The sequence below is a fragment of the Mastigoproctus giganteus genome, chromosome 14 (genome assembly GCF_048544385.1).
Source record: "Mastigoproctus giganteus isolate SK-2022 chromosome 14, ASM4854438v1, whole genome shotgun sequence".
Lineage (NCBI taxonomy): Eukaryota > Metazoa > Arthropoda > Arachnida > Uropygi > Thelyphonidae > Mastigoproctus > Mastigoproctus giganteus.
This window is the reverse complement of record NC_143588.1, coordinates 71819988-71837434: the sequence shown is the minus strand read 5'-3', so window position 1 is coordinate 71837434 and position 17447 is coordinate 71819988. Positions and strand designations below refer to the sequence as shown.

Here is a 17447-nt window from a genome sequence, read left to right as displayed (position 1 = left end):
CGTTTCTGGCAAAAACGTTCATCCCTTCCAAGGATTACCACCTCAAAGAGGGGATGAATGCGTGTGCCCCTATCTCTATTTATATTTTTCTCAGTAGAACTAATTCACAAGCTCTCAAGTGATGACCGCTCTCAAGTGATCAGTGATGACCGCTTCATCTGGGGAGATTTGATGTTGCTCCTCCCAGAAATGTTTAGCTACGGCGGATTTACCATAGTCTGCATTTCTTGTCGCATTTGTGTGCTCCCCCAGACGATCTTTGAGACGATGTTTTGTTTCTCCCACATAACACTCCCCACATTCCGGGCATTTAATACTGTATACGACCCCACTTATATTTTCATTTAAGACAGGGTCCTTTACCTGTGACACGATTGTGTGCAGCTTCCTGCCTGGGAGCTGCACACAACGTGTCTGGTAATTCCTTAATACGCGAGCTAAACGCTCGGATAAACCCGGATAGTAGGGAATGTATGCGGTGGCTATTGGCGTGAAGGACTCACTTCTACTCTGCCCTTATGGCCTTAGCTGCCAATGCGCCATTAAAAACCAAACCAAACCAAACCAAATCTACTCTGCCCTCCACTATCAGTAATATGGTATTTTGTTTGTAAATAAATTTATTTTAAATATTAAATATTTTAAAAATTTGGGTTTTTCGTCTTCTGTTTTATTCCATGGTTGGTGAGAAACACTAAAAAAAAAAAATCATAGTATGAGTATACCCAACCCCAGAGGCCTATTTGAAGAACTGTTTAGATGCTACGGCCATACAGTTGTGCGGTGCGTTAGAGAATACCAGAAACATAGTGCTAGAGAAGCTAAGCATGAACAACATCTGAGGTTTGCCCACCGATGTAAGACGTATAACCTCACACCTCGTGGCTTTCAAGTTAAACCTCCTTTTGAAGACGAGCGGTTGTTTAATGTTGCTAAGTGGTACCAAAGAAAGATCCTAAGCATTTGGATTGATAAGTTACATAAGAACTTGTACCACATTAGGAGAGATAAGAATAGGTGCTTAAACAAGATAAGTGAGAGATTAACCTCTGTGCATTTGACATTAGTGATTAGTGTGGTATCGAATAAAACAAAACGGGTTTCTGACAGTTACAGACAAAGACAAATGAATAAGTTCGATAGGCTTAAAGAACAAACCATGTCCAGGAGTAATAGTGATAATAGTACCAATAGTAACTTTATTGTTAATATCAGTAGTAAACAGTTGACTGATGATCAAATAGAAGTGTTAAATCTAGGACCTAAGTTTGCTACGATTCCGCCCAAAGTGCCCATAGCAGAAATAGCTATGGGCATTGAGAGAGCGGCTATTAAGTTACCTGTGTGCATGGCCAATGAAATCCGTGTGAAAACAGCAGCTATTTTAAGTCAAGCCAAGAAAGTTCCCTCGAATCTTAATACAAAGCAAAGATTAGCACTAGAAAGTCTTAAGCAGGACGATAATGTTGTGGTCCTACCTGCTGATAAAGGTAGAGCAACGGTGGTTTTGGATAAAGAAGCATATGTAAGCAAAGCATTAGATTTGTTAAATGATCGCACAACCCATATGATTATTCATAAGAATCCCCTGTCGAATCTGGAACGACAAGTTAATAAGATGGTGCAATGTTGGATGAAATCCAATAAGATTTCAAAGGAGCGGTATTGGGCATTACATGCCACAGGAAGCCAGATACCGAGATTTTACGGTTTGCCAAAAATACATAAAGTGGGTGTGCCACTCAGACCGATAGTCTCGTTTATTGGCAGCCCCACGTACGCATTATCTGGTTTCCTAGCCAAACTATTGTCACCATTAGTTGAACTCTCTGAACATAGTATCAGAGACAGTAAAGAATTTGTACAATTCATAAGAGGACAACGTATAGAAGAAAACGAGGTTATGATATCCTTTGATGTAACATCGTTGTTTACCTGCATCCCAATTGACCATGGGATACATTGTGCGTACATGGCTTTAGAAAGAGACACCACCTTGAACAATAGGACGCAACTAAACTTAGAGGACATATGTAAAGGAATAGAGTTATGTCTTTCGAGTACTACCATGGTGTTTAATAACACCATGTACAAGCAGGTTAACGGTGCAGCTATGGGCTCCCCCATCAGTGCCATCATAGCTAATTTAGCGATGGAGGAGCTAGAGTCCAGACTATTTAACACTACAGTTCTCCCTATGCGTCCGTGGAAAAGGTATGTTGGTGATACGTTTTCAGTTATTCGGGACGGGAGTGAGGATGATACGTTGAATTTTCTTAACAGCTTCTCCCCGTTCATACAATTCACCTCTGAGGTAGAGGAAGGAGGGGTTTTGCCGTTCCTGGATGTGCTGATTTGTAGAGAAGGCCAGCATTTGAAAACAAAAGTATTTAGAAAATCTGTGTGCAGGGGCCAATATTCACACTACAACTCAGCGCAGACTAATTATCACAGGAACAGTGTAGTAAGAGCATTAGTGGATAGGGCAAAATCCCATTGTAGTACCTCAGAGGATAGAAACTTGGAGTATGAACGTGTTACGGCGGATCTTTTGAAGTGTGGCTACCCCCGGAGGATCATAGAGAAATACATTAGTGGAGGGCAGAGTAGAAGTGAGTCCTTCACGCCAATAGCCACCGCATACATTCCCTACTATCCGGGTTTATCCGAGTGTTTAGCTCGCGTATTAAGGAATTACCAGACACGTTGTGTGCAGCTCCCAGGCAGGAAGCTGCACACAATCGTGTCACAGGTAAAGGACCTTGTCTTAAATGAAAATATAAGTGGGGTCGTATACAGTACTAAATGCCCGGAATGTGGGGAGTGTTATGTGGGAGAAACAAAACGGCGTCTCAAAGATCGTCTGGGGGAGCACACAAATGCGATAAGAAATGCAGACTATGGTAAATCCGCCGTAGCTGAACATTTCTGGGAGGAGCAACATCAAATCTCCCCAGATGAAGCGGTCATCACTGATCGGGCGAATAGATTTTGGGACCGCAAGTGGCTTGAGAGCTTGCGAATTAGTTCTACTGAGAAAAATATAAATAGAGATAGGGGCACACGCATTCATCCCCTCTTTGAGGCGGTAATCCTTGGAGGGGATGAACGTTTTTGCCTGAAACGCTCCCGAGCCACTTCCGGTTCTGACGGGAATAGTACACGTTCACGTGAGACGCACCGTGAACCTGCTGGTATTTAATGATGCACCGCAAAATAGAAATTACACTGTTGAGAAAGAAGGCAGAAACCTTTGAAAGCTTCAGTTAGTATTTTAGCGCTTTTAACCTAGTATATTTTATTGCATTTTAAATTCAGTATTTTGTTATCCTGTAAATCACAGTTGTCTTATTTTAAAATTACTATCAGTAATATGGTATTTTGTTTGTAAATAAATTTATTTTAAATATTAAATATTTTAAAAATTTGGGTTTTTTTGTCTTCCGTTTTATTCCATGGTTGGTGAGAAACACTAAAAAATCTTAGTATTCTATTTAACGAATTTCTCTATATTACGAATTTTTTCGCAAAACATTGCACCTCGAAATGAAATTACGTGTAAAATTAACCCCATATAGCAAAGTGTTAGTCTCTCTATAATGAATTTTTAAAAAATTAGTAAAAGCATTTTTGAAGATTTTCAAGCATTTACTGCTAAACAGCCACTCAAATATACTGTCTCCTTCCTTCCGAAATTGCGCATTAGCATCTGAAATTAAATAATCATCCTTTTAGTGAACACATGTGGCCATTGATGCCCATGGGAGGGTCTTTGTTTCATTTTTGTTACAGTTATTAAACCAAATGGGTTTTCTTAAAAGTGGTCGTAAACTTTACAGTAAATAGGGTAAATTTGTAAATTGATGTTGGCTCAGGGGAAAACGAAGTTCGCTGCAGTAAACCTTTAGCATGCTGCGGCGGCAATACATAGAATGCTACCATAGTCGGATTTTAGTAACGCCTACTGAGTGACATTCGCTTCTCACCTCAACTGTACCACGTGACCCTGTCAATCATTATGTGATATGTCCATTCTCATCTAACTGGACTCCCAGTAGATGGTTTTCATGAATTTTTTTTTTTTTTTTAATTTCGTTTGTCATCAATCACATAGGCTATATGCTCTTGTATTATTTTTTCTAAAAAGTAGCATACGTTAATCATAAATTTTCTTTTGTGTATATATGAATGAAAGCAGAATAAAAGAAATTCACAAAGTTGTATATTTCTTCAAAGTGACTGATAGGAAAGGTCACGTGATACTGTTGAATTGGCAAGCGAACGTCACTGCGTAGGCGGTACCAACAATTCGCTATATGGCCAGTGCAGCGAAGTTTGCGGTGTATGTATTATCGGCAAGAGCTGCAGTAGAGTAATTTTTTACAATTGCGGAAACAATGTCGAAGAGAAAGTGTTTAAGTATTAATAATAAAGCAAAGATTGTTATGATATTGAACAGGGTTTTAAGAAAAAAGATGGTGCTGAGAAATATGGCATACCTGCAAGATGTTTATCTACGATTTTAAAAAAATCGAGAATCAATTTTAAATGCAATTGAAGGAGGAGCAGAGAAGAAGCGAATTAAGTTGTGTATGTACAAAGATGTTGATAAAGCTGTTCTAAAATGGGTGCAAATGATACGTGAAAAGAATATCCCAATATCGGGCCTAATAATTAAGCAACAAGCTCTGAAATTTGCACAGTCCCTTGGACATACAGAATTTAATGTGAGCACTGGGTGGCTAGATAAATTTAAGCGCCACAGAATTGTGGAAAAGGTTATTTGTGGAGAAAGTGTTAATGTAAGCGAAGAAGATTGCAACAGTTGGAGGAACAATACCTTAAAGAAGATTTTGGAAGAATATGAGCTTAAGGATGTTTTTAATGCTGACGAAATGGGTTTATTCTTTTAATGTTTACTGAATAGAACACTTGCTTTTAAGGATGATAAATGTTTTGGTGGAAAACAAAGCAAAGAAAGAATCACAGTGCTAGTTGGAGCAATATGACAGGAAGTGAAAAATTAAGACTTGTTATCAATATAACGGAATATCAAAAAACCCAAGATGTTTTAGAGGCACAAAATCTTTGGAAGTTGACTATACCTTTAATAAAAAAAAAAAGCATGGATGACAAGTGATTTTTTTGAAGAATGGATATTAAAACTAGACAAGCGTATAACAAAAGAAAAAAGTAAAATCGTGTTGGTAACTGACAACTGTCTGGCACATCCTGCCAGTATTTCTGCCAAACTTAAAAGTGCAAAGTTGTTGTTTTTACCACCAAACGTAACGTCAAAACTCCAGCCAAGGCATTATTAAAAATTTTAAATTTCATTATCGAAAGAGAATAATAATGAAGATTGTCAGTGTGTCAATCAGTATAATGAAGATTATCAATGCGTCAATCAATTGTCAATAGAAACTTGGAGGTTACAATTAACCTTAGAGATTGCATCTCTGAACTGGCAAAAGTTTGGACAAACAATGTCACCAAATACACTATTCAAAATTGTTTTTCGAAAGCGGGATTTGCATTGAATACAGAAGTCGAACAACAACTGGACGAACAAGATGAACTGCCCCTTTCACAACTGAAAAACTTTTGGACATTATTAGAATCGTCTGGAAACATCGAAAATGAAATAACACTGGATAGTTATGTTTATGTAGATCAAGATCTGACTACAACAGAACATCCAAATGAAGATGAAATACTCCTGAACAGTGTTAGACGCGACCATGATCACGAAGAAATTAACGATGATGCCGAAGATGCATCAGAACAACCCGTAGAAAAGCCAACTCGCGAAGAAATGGTTAATGCTTTTAAAACGGTTCATGTGGGTCTACAGTTTTGTGAAAATGTTCCTGATAATGTTTTTAATGCTCTGAACAAATGTGGGGTTTTCTTTGAGAATCAGACAATTTTTTAATTGTACTGTGCAAACGAAAATTAGATTTTTTTTTAAAAATTTGTGATACTTAACCGGCGAAAATTGTGTAAACGTAATTTAAATAAGTGTTTTTGAAATGAAATACATTAAAAATAAATGTAGATTCGTTTTCATTTTCTAATAAGATAACAATTTCTAATAAAAAAGATATTCCATGTATAACGAAATTTCTCTATAACAGATTTTTTTGCTGGATTTATCGAATTCGTTATAGGGAAGTTCGACTGTATTTCCTTTATTTCTGTATCATAAATTGTATCTGGAAAAATAAATGGTGAATCGTATTTATTAAAATCATTTTAGGTTTAGTTGATGAGTATCTGCTCCCATTTGAGGATACTGTTGGTCAGCATCCTACACTGGAAGATATGCAAGAAGTTGTTTCATATAAAAAAGTTAGACCAAAGTTAAAAGAGCAGTGGAGGAAACATATGGTAAGTTTAATTTAATGTATTAAAATTAAATTCCTCCCTGAAAGGCTAGTCCATGTATTTTTTGGAACCATTGTGTAATAGATTCTTATTTATTGGTCTTTTTTGTACATATCATTATTATGCGTGCTCTAAATGAAAACTTGAGAAAATTTCCATCATCGTCAAAGTGAAAGTTGAGCACCCCAAAGTAATTCCATTGGCTTTTCTTGGGCCTTTCATTTCATTTTAGACCATTCTCTGTAGTCCTTTTTATCTATTACCCTCAGTGGTTAGCAAGATTTTGTTTTCCTGTAGAAACTCCTTTGCAAGTTCCTTTAACAACTATAATATAGGAATGATAACATAAGATGTTATTACTGCTTTTTATAAAACAATGATGAGACCACATTTGGATTATTATATTAGGTAATGCTGGAGGCATCACCTAATAAAGTACATAGGACTTCTAAAGAGAGTCCAAAGAACGGCAGCTAGATTAGAACTGCTAAAGGCTGTACCTATGAGGATTGTTTTAGAAGATGTGGGCCATGGAACTTGAAGATCAAACACCTAAGGAGTGACCTGATAGAGCTGTTCATTCCTCTAAGGGAATGAACAGAATGAATAAGAGAAGTATTTTTGCATTGGCAGGTGAAATTAGAAGAAAGGGGCACAAATTAATTTTGAGAAGCAACTGGAGATCAGATCTCACGAAGTTTACCTTTGGGCAGAGTGATTTTGACCAGTGGTTTCCTCCTAAGCTAATTGAGGTAGAGAGTCTGACAAAATTCAAGGCAAAATTAGATGGTTAATGTTTTGTAGGGTTTACGTTGTCAACAATGAAATTAGTTAGCTAATTAGTTTGTTTAAACAATGATTGATTTATCCAAAGAAATGAATATGTAACCTGTAAAATCAAGCAAATTATAATAAACAAATGTTAAAGAATGTTCATTCTTCATCATCATCATTGACTAAATGCACACTCGTTGATCACTCATTATTGGCTCAGCACTCGTTGGTTTGTTGCACAAGGAGTTGTCTTCTTCAGAAATGCTTCAAGAGGTGTTTATTTCCAAGATAATCTTCTTTTCTTTATAAATTTAAATAGCATGCATAAGCATTTTTTAATGGAACGCACAGATTTAAACTAACACAATTTGCACAGAGTAACAAGTTAAGGGGGAAAAAAAGGAATGAAGTGAAGATTCTGAAAATTTATTTATGTTTTTTATACGATTGAAGATTTCAGTAAAGGGGAAATACATTTCACTGTAGTCATAATAACGTAAAAAACCACAATTCCAGCTATCGGTATTTTCGCAAATGCAATAACATGGAGTTTACTACCCGTTTATAATTGCTTGGAGTAACAGAAAAGCCCAAATGTGTTTTAGAAAAATATCACAAAGCTGTTCAAAATTGGTTCTTATTTCAGAAAATATGATAATGATTAAAGTGTAGTGCATTTTAATGTTTTGAATTGGTAAACTTATACAATTTACACTATAAAAACAACCCTTTTAGAGAGTTATATAGCGAAAATTTCAACTTCTGAGGTCGTGGAATGAATTACCAAAAAACATTATTGGGTTCACATTCCGATATTTTCACAATACAATGGTGTCTCTGGAAGAGATTGATATCATAAAGCGGGGTACACTGTATTGTACAGCTACGCACGTGGTTTGAAATGCAATATTTATGAATGTTTAACATTCATTTTTTGCAATTAATGTTCATATTTTCGATTTTGTTGATACTTGAAAAAAAAAAAAACCTCTTAAACCTGTTAACTACCTGCAGTCAAATTGTGATTGAAGGATTTTTTTTTTTTTTTTTTTGCTAATAAGTTTAGAATAAGTGCAGAATAAGTTTCTTTTGCATAAAGATCAAATGCATTTATTTTTAAATTCAGATTGTTAAAAGTTAAAATAAATACAGTAAACCCTTTAAAATCTGATTCCCCTTGGAGATGATTGAGAAGTGCCAGATTTAAAATTTTTTCTAAATTTTAGCAAGGTATACCCAGTGGACAAGCAGTTTTGAAAGAGGCACATTTCAATGAATATTAAACACTAACAAATGATCTTATTTACATCTATAAAAATTTATAATGACTGAAAGGTTACAAATATTTGAAATGTTTGTTGGTTACAAATATTGCAAATGTTTAATTTATTAAATGGTAAAGAATGTAGACATGATACATCATAATAAACACCAAAGCACTTGTTGTCGAGTACTGTAATGTATTTAAATTATCATGTAGACATTATCATTTTAAATGCATGCCTAGTATAGTACCAGACATAATATCGGTGCATATGCTCCAGAGAAAAGTACTTTTGCATCGGAGGATTATATATCGTGAGGCTTCTTAACTTATGTTGCCATGCCATTTGTGGGGGAGGGAATCCTCTTTAATAAATTCAAATTTCTCCCTAAACTAGAATGCTTTTGCACTTGGTGTGACGATGGAATGAATGGCAGGCTGAAAATTTGATCTTGAGTGAATAGGTGAGTTTTCTACCAGCTTCAAGAGTCATCCCCCACCCTATCCCATCCCATCCCATTTCTGCTGCTGATTTGCACTGACTGTCCCTACCATTCCTACTGCATAATTTGCCTTGGCTAGAACATTCTGTGATGAGTCCTCTTTGCTATGTGCCCATTCTGCCATTGAGTGTTGTGATTCATGCAGATTTATGATTGTTTCAGAATAAGTATTTTTTTTTTTTTTATTGTGAATAATTGCAACTGTACATGTTTTATAAGTAGCAAATTTTATGTTATTTTATTAAAAATTGAGTTGTATGACCTCAATATGGCAAAACATGAGTACAATGAGAGTTTTTAGCTATAGTTTTCACATCTATCACTGAATGTGGAATAATTAACCTCTCTGTGTGTGTGTGTGTGTGTGTGTGTGTGTGTGTGTGTGTGTGTGTGTGTGTGTGTGTGTGTGTGTGTGTGTGTGTGTGTGTGTGTGTGTGTGTGTGTGTGTTCTAGTGTAGTATTTGTATAACAACAAACTAAACGACAATGACTCAATACTCCAGTGAATAGAGCTATAGGCACTGTGCAAACACAAGCCACTCTGGTTTTTATATTGTTTGGCAGATTGCAAAGCTAAAAGAAACCACACATCATCGACAAGAAACTGTAGATATGGTGTGCATGACCCATGAGGATGGCATTGCCAAGAAAAAATTGAATGGCTGCTGCTGTTGAATGACACTATGTATTCGTATGTATATTTGCAACATGCTAAATAATATCAAACAAGTGATTGCAGCTATAAAAACAAGTGGACAGTTTAGTCTTCAACTGGATGAAATTTACATCAAAAGTGCATCTTCATTCACAGTTGATGTGAATGCACAGCTTATAACATATATATATTATCTAGGGCTAACAGATATAGAAGAAGAATTTCAATATTGCCAAACACTAACCACAATAATTTTTGTGGGGGGGGGAACAAAACAGTCGAGGATACATTTGCACATCAGACTGTGAAGACTTTCCCTGAATCCAAAGATGCTCTCGTAATTATAGGTAGTTGTATGCTTACCTCCTTTGCTGTCTCTCTTAATATAATTGGATAAATCCCATCATCCCTGTGTGCTTTCTTTACAGACAAATTGTTAAATTTGTTGGTAAAGAAGCACTAACAATTTGTCCTCTAATTTCCTCTTCATTATCACAAAATCATTCAACTCCCTGTTAGAATTTAACCCACTTCCAACATCCCCATCCCTAAAAAGTTTCCTGTGTGAACTTAGTTGCATTGTCACCAACCTGAGCAGGATGATCAACAGTTAAACCATTGATATCAAATGGACCAGTATGAATCATCCCTTTCCTTCTGATCTTTACATAAGTAAAGTGTGCTTTTTTTTTTTTTTTTTTGCATCCTTTTGCCAAAGACTTCTCATAATATGCCTCAGCTTGCCAAACTTCCTTGGTGACATGATTGTAGACTGTTTTATATCTACCGTAGGCTTCTGTATCACCTGAAAAAATTTATATATATCCCATGCATTTTTCTTCTGTGCCACAAGTCTCATCAGTTCATCTGACATCCATTTATGTCAGCCTTTCTTAGTTGATATAAAAAAGCCTTGTAACTTCTATAATTGCTTCCCTGAATGCTTCTTATTTAGAATTTGCTATTCTGCCCTCCATATTGTGGAGGAAATACTAACACCAGAACTATTTCCAGTCAGTAGAAGGTCATTGATATACACGAAGAAAAGAGTTAGCAAAAGATCAATATTAGTCAACTCCAGCATTATATGAAAAGGTAGAAGACAAAGGGCTAGCTATCATTACATACACTGACTAAAACTGACTACCCATTTGCCAAGACAGAAGGCAGACCATAAGTTGGAAGCTTGTTTATAGAATATTTATGTCAAGTGCAATCAGGAGACTTAGAAATGCCAAGAGTACTTTTTCTCCAACTTTTCCATTGATTTCTCTAAAGGTGTGTAATGAGTAACATTGTCAGGATATCACTGGAATGTGCTGGCTTACTCTGCATTGACAGTCACTAATCAGATGGAGGGTTCCAAGGTAGTGTAATTTGATTGAGTTTTGGTGTTCCACCCAAACTGAATCAAATTCCTGGCACAATATGTTACACATGATGGTTGGCTACCCTTAGTCTAGAGTGTATCAAGAATGATCCAGCCAATGTGGTTGGATACAGCTTGTTAATTTGAGAGATTAGCATATATTGCAAGAAAGCAAGCTTATACAGCATCGGCCAAAAGGGGGGGAAAACCGCCCCATTTCACCCATCCAGTCACTCCAAATGTTTGTCTAGTTCAGCCTTAAATTTATTTAAGCTATCAACTTGCACAACAACAGATGGAAGGCTGTTCTAGCAATCAACTACCTGCTAGCTAAAGACAAACTTCTGCACATCTATTCTGTCTTTTCTCAGTTTGAATCTATGCCCCATCAGGTTTGTAATCTGAGCAAGCAGAAGAATTCCATCAGCATTGAGCTTGCTCAAACCATTCAAGGCATTATACACCTCAATCAGATCAACTCGCAGGTGCCCAGTCTTCGGACGCTGTAACTTGCAGAACTTAAACCTTTCTTGGTAAGAGCACCCCTTTGTTGCTCTCACCAATCTTGTTGCCCTTCTCTGTACACACTAAAGCAACTCTACGTCCTTCCTAAAATGAGATCTCCAGACCTGTACGTAGTACTCAAGGTGTGGCCTGACCTCCTTGTCTCTGCTAGCAAAATTCCTATATATCATTGACAAGACTCCATGATATATTTCCTTTTTTTTTAAATTTATTTTATTTATTTATTATTATTTTTTTTCATATCTGTTTCATTTTAATGACTTCTCCATCAACATGAGTTTGCATACAAACACAGTATTTGATACATGATCAGATGTAGCCCCCTGATGAAATAAAATTTTTAATTTTTTAAAATTAATTTTTTTAATTTTGAATTTAATTTTATAATTTTTATCTCTATTACCCTCCCCTCTTTTTCTTTTTCAGCTTTTGTACATATGATTAGCCTGTTAATTCAGCCTTAATTTTACTTAATGATTTTTTTTTTTTTTTTTTAGGTTTTTAACATTCTTTCTCTCTTATTTTCTTCAACTAGGCCTGGCATTTTGTGGTTAATAACTTCTCCATCTATATTTGCTTCTATTTCATTTTACTTTCATTTGTAATACTTATATATATATATATATATATACACACACACCTGTATCCTGTTTCGCTGCTTGGCACATTCAGGTACACACTGTTTTTCTTCTTTTTGTTTTCTTTTTCTTTTCCCTTCCTCTTCTTCGTTTTCATATTTTCTTTATAAATATATATACGTATATATAGTCAGTTCTGTTATAGCACGCCACATATGTTCCTAAAAATCTCTGCATTATGGCATTTCGTGCATTAAAAACAATAGGGTATATGAGAAAATAGGGATAGGGGCAGGGCACTCAAATAAATAAATAAATACAGTGGATTCCGGTTATTTGGGCCACCGGTTAATCGGGGCAGCCGTTTATTTGGGGCAAATCTTAAAAAACAAAAACCAATCGAGAAAATAGCCAGGGTTTACTTCGCTTAATTGGGACAAAATGCCGTTTAATCGGGGCAGGAGACCTCAGCACTGGAGATTACCCTACGATTATCTCCAACCGTACCACGTAGTTCGGTCGGATTTTTGGAGGTCACAACCATAAAACAATAAAAACAATTAGCAGTCACCTGTTTATTGGGCTTTTCTGTTAGTGCAATCTATCATAAACGGACAGTAAACTCGATCTTATTGAATTTGCGATAATACCGGCAGCTGGAATTCTGTGGGTTATTATGGTAAAATGTGTTTACACTTCCATGAAATCTTCAATCAAATAAAAAAAATTAATTTTCAGATCTTCTCTTCATTCCTATTTTTAAAGCTTCCTAATTTGTTACTCCGTTCTCACTTGCGCGTGTTGTGTTACTTGCAATTTGTGTGCCCTGTTCTTTGTTATTGATTGCTTATCTTTTTACTGTTTTAAATTTCAGTCCCCACCAACAAATGTCAGTGAACAGAAATGTCAACTAGTTTAGTTAGTATTTACATATTACAGTACGTATTAATTATTCCGATTATCACGTATATTCTTCCGATTTTCACGTATCATTTAATTTTTTAATTGGTAAGGTAATAAAGGGTAAGTTTGTGCTTAATATATCTTTACTTTTATAGCCTGTGGATAATATTCCTCCTATTTTCGCTAATTAGAATCACTGTTTAATAGAATTAAAATTCAATTCACAAACGTGATCATAATGACCGGCGCTTACTGCACATCGTATAGTGAACGGTACTTTACTATTTTGAGTTCGTTGTAACGTGATTTGATTGTACAGTGAACTAATTGTAAGGGGGGTGGAGTAAATTGTATTTTTAACTATTTACGTGAAACTTCGGATAATTGGGGCAGCCGCTTAATCGGGCCAAAATGCACAGTCCCGATGTGTCCCAAATAACCGGAATCGACTGTATTACAGTAAATATAGCACTATAATATATACATACTAATTAATATTTCTGTTCACTGACTTTTAAATTTTACAATCTGAAGGGAAAAAAAAAAAACAGTTAAAAAGATAAGCAGTCAAGAACAACGAACACAGCATGCACAAATTGCACAAGTGACATACTCAGTAACAATTTCACACATTAAAAATAGGAAGCTTAAAAAATATGAATGAAGAGAAATTCTAAAAATTTATTTGTTTTTTTATATGATTGAAGATTTCATGGAAGGGGAAACACATTTCACCATAATAATGTAAAAACCCACAGAATTCCAGCTAACAGTATTATCGCAAATGCAATAAGATAGAGTTTACCACCCTTTTATAATTCGATTGCACTAACAGAAAAGCCCAATAAACTGGGAACTGAAAATTGTTTTTATTGTTTTTTTGGTAGCAACCTCCAGAAATGTACTCCTTTGCTCACACTATCACGCCTCACGAAATTTCTGTTCGAACAGAAAAATGTGAGCTCCTGAAAACATGAGTTGGCCTACAATATCACGTGTTATCATATGAATACAGCGAATGACAATAGTGTGTCTCCAACCAATACAACTACAGTAAATGGGAACTATAGCTGTCATACAATTTTTTAAGCTTCGTAAACTTGTATGTATTGTTGCGCAGGTCGCTATGTTTAGCTTGGTATCGGGTTTTGCATTCACCTGGTGTTACTCGCAGATGAAATCGCACATGAGCCAGCACGAAAATTGCATTATACCCACATTGTTCCCTAATATATTAGTTGTGTTATAGCAAATTCGCATTGCCAAAATGCACGTTAAAGCAGAACTGACTGTACTCAAATAAAGGTTAAATAAAATGTATGCCAGTAGCATGGCAAACGAGCAGAGTGAAAATGAGAATGGGGGGGGGGGAGAAAATAAGAGAATATTGTTGGAGAAACACTCCTAAATAATTTAGAAAATGAAGGCCAAATACAAAGAAATTTAATGGTGCTCCCTTGATTTCACCAGTTTCCAAATTGTGCGAAATATCACTAATATGGAAACGTAATCTACCAACAATACGAGACCAATAAATTTAAAATGACAAAATAAAATAAAATAAGAAAATAAGATAGACTGACTATTATGCCCCATCTCGTTAGAGGACCATGAGGCCATAATGGTCAGGGAATCACTGCATTTTGAATGCTAAACAAACCCATGCCACAACTAAATGATACAGTGATTAAGTAGCCGAAGCAGTAGATTTGCATAACGTGGTACTCAATCATTGTATCATTCAGTCGTGGCATGGATTTGTTTAGCGTTCAAAATGCAGTGATTTCTTGACCATTATGGCCTTGTGGTCCTCCGACAAGATGGGACATAATGGTCTTCTTCCAGTCACATAGCTCCCTGGGGAGCTGTTGTGGCCACCAACAAATTCCTCCAGCTGCATTAATCATGTGCTCTACGAGCACATGATCGATGCAGAGGGTCATGCTGAGAAGTTCACTGATTCCATCCTTCCACCTAGTTGCAGGTCTTCCTCTGCACGTCTTACCCTTGATTTTTCCTTCCATTATATTCTTCAACAGGAAGTTTTCCCTTCTTACTATATGACCAAAAACTTGAGTTTTCTTTTGTTGATGCTATGAAGAAGAATTTTAGGTCTGTCAATTTTATTCAATACCCACTCATTTGTTCTTCAATCCAAGTAGTAGCAGTAGTAGTGGCATGTGATGCAAGAAAGCAAATGTATGAGCTTATGCAGCATCAGCCAAAAAAAAAATCACACCATTCCCTCCAAATGCCTGTCCAGTTCCTCCTTAAATTTATTCATCCTATCAACTTCCACAACGACAGATGGAAGTTTGTTCCAGCAATTAACCACCTGCTGGCTAAAGGCAAATTTCCGCACATCTATTCTACATCTGTCTTTTCTTAATTTGAATTTATACCCCCTTAGGTTCGTAATCTGAACAAGTGGAAGGATCCCATCAGAAATCAGTGTGCTCAACCCATTCAAGGCCTTATATACCTCAATCAGATCACCACGCAGATGCCTAGTGTTCAGCCACTGCAATTTGCAGAACTTAAGCCTCTCTTGGTAAGAGGATCCCTTCATTCCCCTCACCAATCCTGTTGCCCTTCTCTGTACACGCTCAAGTAAATCTACATCCTTCCTAAAATGAGGCCTCCAGACCTCTACGCAGTACTCAAGGCGTGGCCTGACCATTGCCTTATACAGAAGGATAATCACCTCCTTTTCCCTGCTAGCAAAATTCCTATATATCATTGACAAAACCCCATGACCTGCCCTGGCAGCCTGTCTACATTGCTCAGAAAACTTCATATCTGACTGCATAATTACTCCCAGGTCTTTTTCATTTTCTACCACCTTAAGTGTAGTACCACACAGTTGGTACGTTTCTCTGGGGTTACTTCTACCCATATGCAGTACTTTGCATTTGTCAAGGTTAAACTTCAGTTGCCACTTCTTAGCCCATCTGCCCAAATTATCTAGATCCTGTTGCAGTAGCACACTGCCATTACTGTCATTAACAACCCTGCCAACCTTTGTATCATCTGCAAACTTCGACATTAAGCCTGATATACCTTCATCAATATCATTGATAAATATACAAAACAACAGTGGACCCAACACCGAACCCTGTGGGACTCCACTAATAACATTAGTCCACGAAGAGCAGCACCCATTGATTACCACCCACTCAACCATCGTTTTATCCATTGTAGCAACTTACCCTTAATACCATTCTGCTCCAATTTGTACAATAGTCTTCCATGCACAACAGTGTCAAAAGCTTTCCTGAAATCCAAATATATGATATCAAAATTATTTTTTGCATCCAGTTCCTTTGTAACCACATCATAATATCCTATCAAATTTGTCAGACAAGACTTTCCCTTAAGAAACCCATGCTGTGTCTGAATTATTGCTGCAGTCTTGTCTAGATGATCCTGCAATGCATCTTTAACCAGTGACTCCATTATTTTACCCGGAACAGAAGTTAAACTAACTTGTCTGTAATTACTTGTGTCACCCTTCGATCCCCCTTTGTGAATTGGGGATACATTTGCACATCTCCAGTCCGTGGGAACCTCCCCTGAGTCCAAGGATGCTCTCATAATTATGGCTAAGGGTTTGATTAGTTGCTTTGCCACCTCCTTTAATTTAACTGGATAGATCCCATCCACCCAGGTGCTTTTCTTACGATTAACTTCAACAGTTTCTCTTCCCCTTTGCTCTCAGTTATTACAAAATCATTAAGTATCCTGCTACAATTTGATAACCTTCTGCCATTTTCAAACCTTAATAATTCCTCATGTGTGAATGTAGATGCAAAATACTCATTCAGTTTGTTTGCTATCTGAGCAGGATCATCGACAGTCGAACCATCGATGTCAAGTGGACCAATCAGATTCATCCCCTTCCTTTTAGAGTTTATATAAGTAAAGAAATCCTTGCTGTTTTTCTTAGCATCTTTTGCCAAGGATTTCTCGTAATCTGCCTTCGCCTGCCGAACCTCCTTTGTGACCTGATTACAGATTAACTTATATCTGCCATAGGCTTCTGAGTCGCTTGATAATTTATATGCATCCCATGCATTTTACAGGAGAATACTGCGTATTCTCCTGTAACACCACATTTCAAATGCCTCAATTTTCTTCCTGTCAACTCTTTTCAGATTCCATCCTTCACATCCATAAGTGGCAACTGGAAAAATTAACGAATCAATGATTCTCGGTTTCGTCTTTAGAGGCAAATCTTGATCTCTCCATAATTTTGTCAGATCAGTGACCAGTGTTTTAGCAATTGCCTGTCTTCTCTTTACATCATTTGAGCAGTCACTGTGTTTATTTATTCTTGACCCTAAATAATCAAATTCATCAACTTCTTCAATATTTTGCCCATTAACCTTCACTTTACTGGAACCGAGATTATCACGATAATTTTAGTTTTACACACATTCAGAAAAAATACTTTTTTTCTTATTTGCTTCACATACTCTCCTCAGAGTTT

At 36.5% G+C, this 17447-nt stretch overlaps 1 protein-coding gene across 2 annotated transcripts in view; it reads left to right on the top strand.

The window, feature by feature from the left end:
- LOC150075232 (activin receptor type-2A-like) overlaps positions 1–17447 on the top strand; it is a 122357-nt gene that overhangs the window by 87679 nt on the left and 17231 nt on the right. For both annotated transcript variants that reach the window (XM_090388876.1, XM_090388875.1), the window contains exon 8: positions 6260–6390. In XM_090388876.1, coding sequence (XP_090245002.1) covers positions 6260–6390 — 131 coding nt within the window. The remainder of the gene's footprint in view (positions 1–6259; positions 6391–17447) is intronic.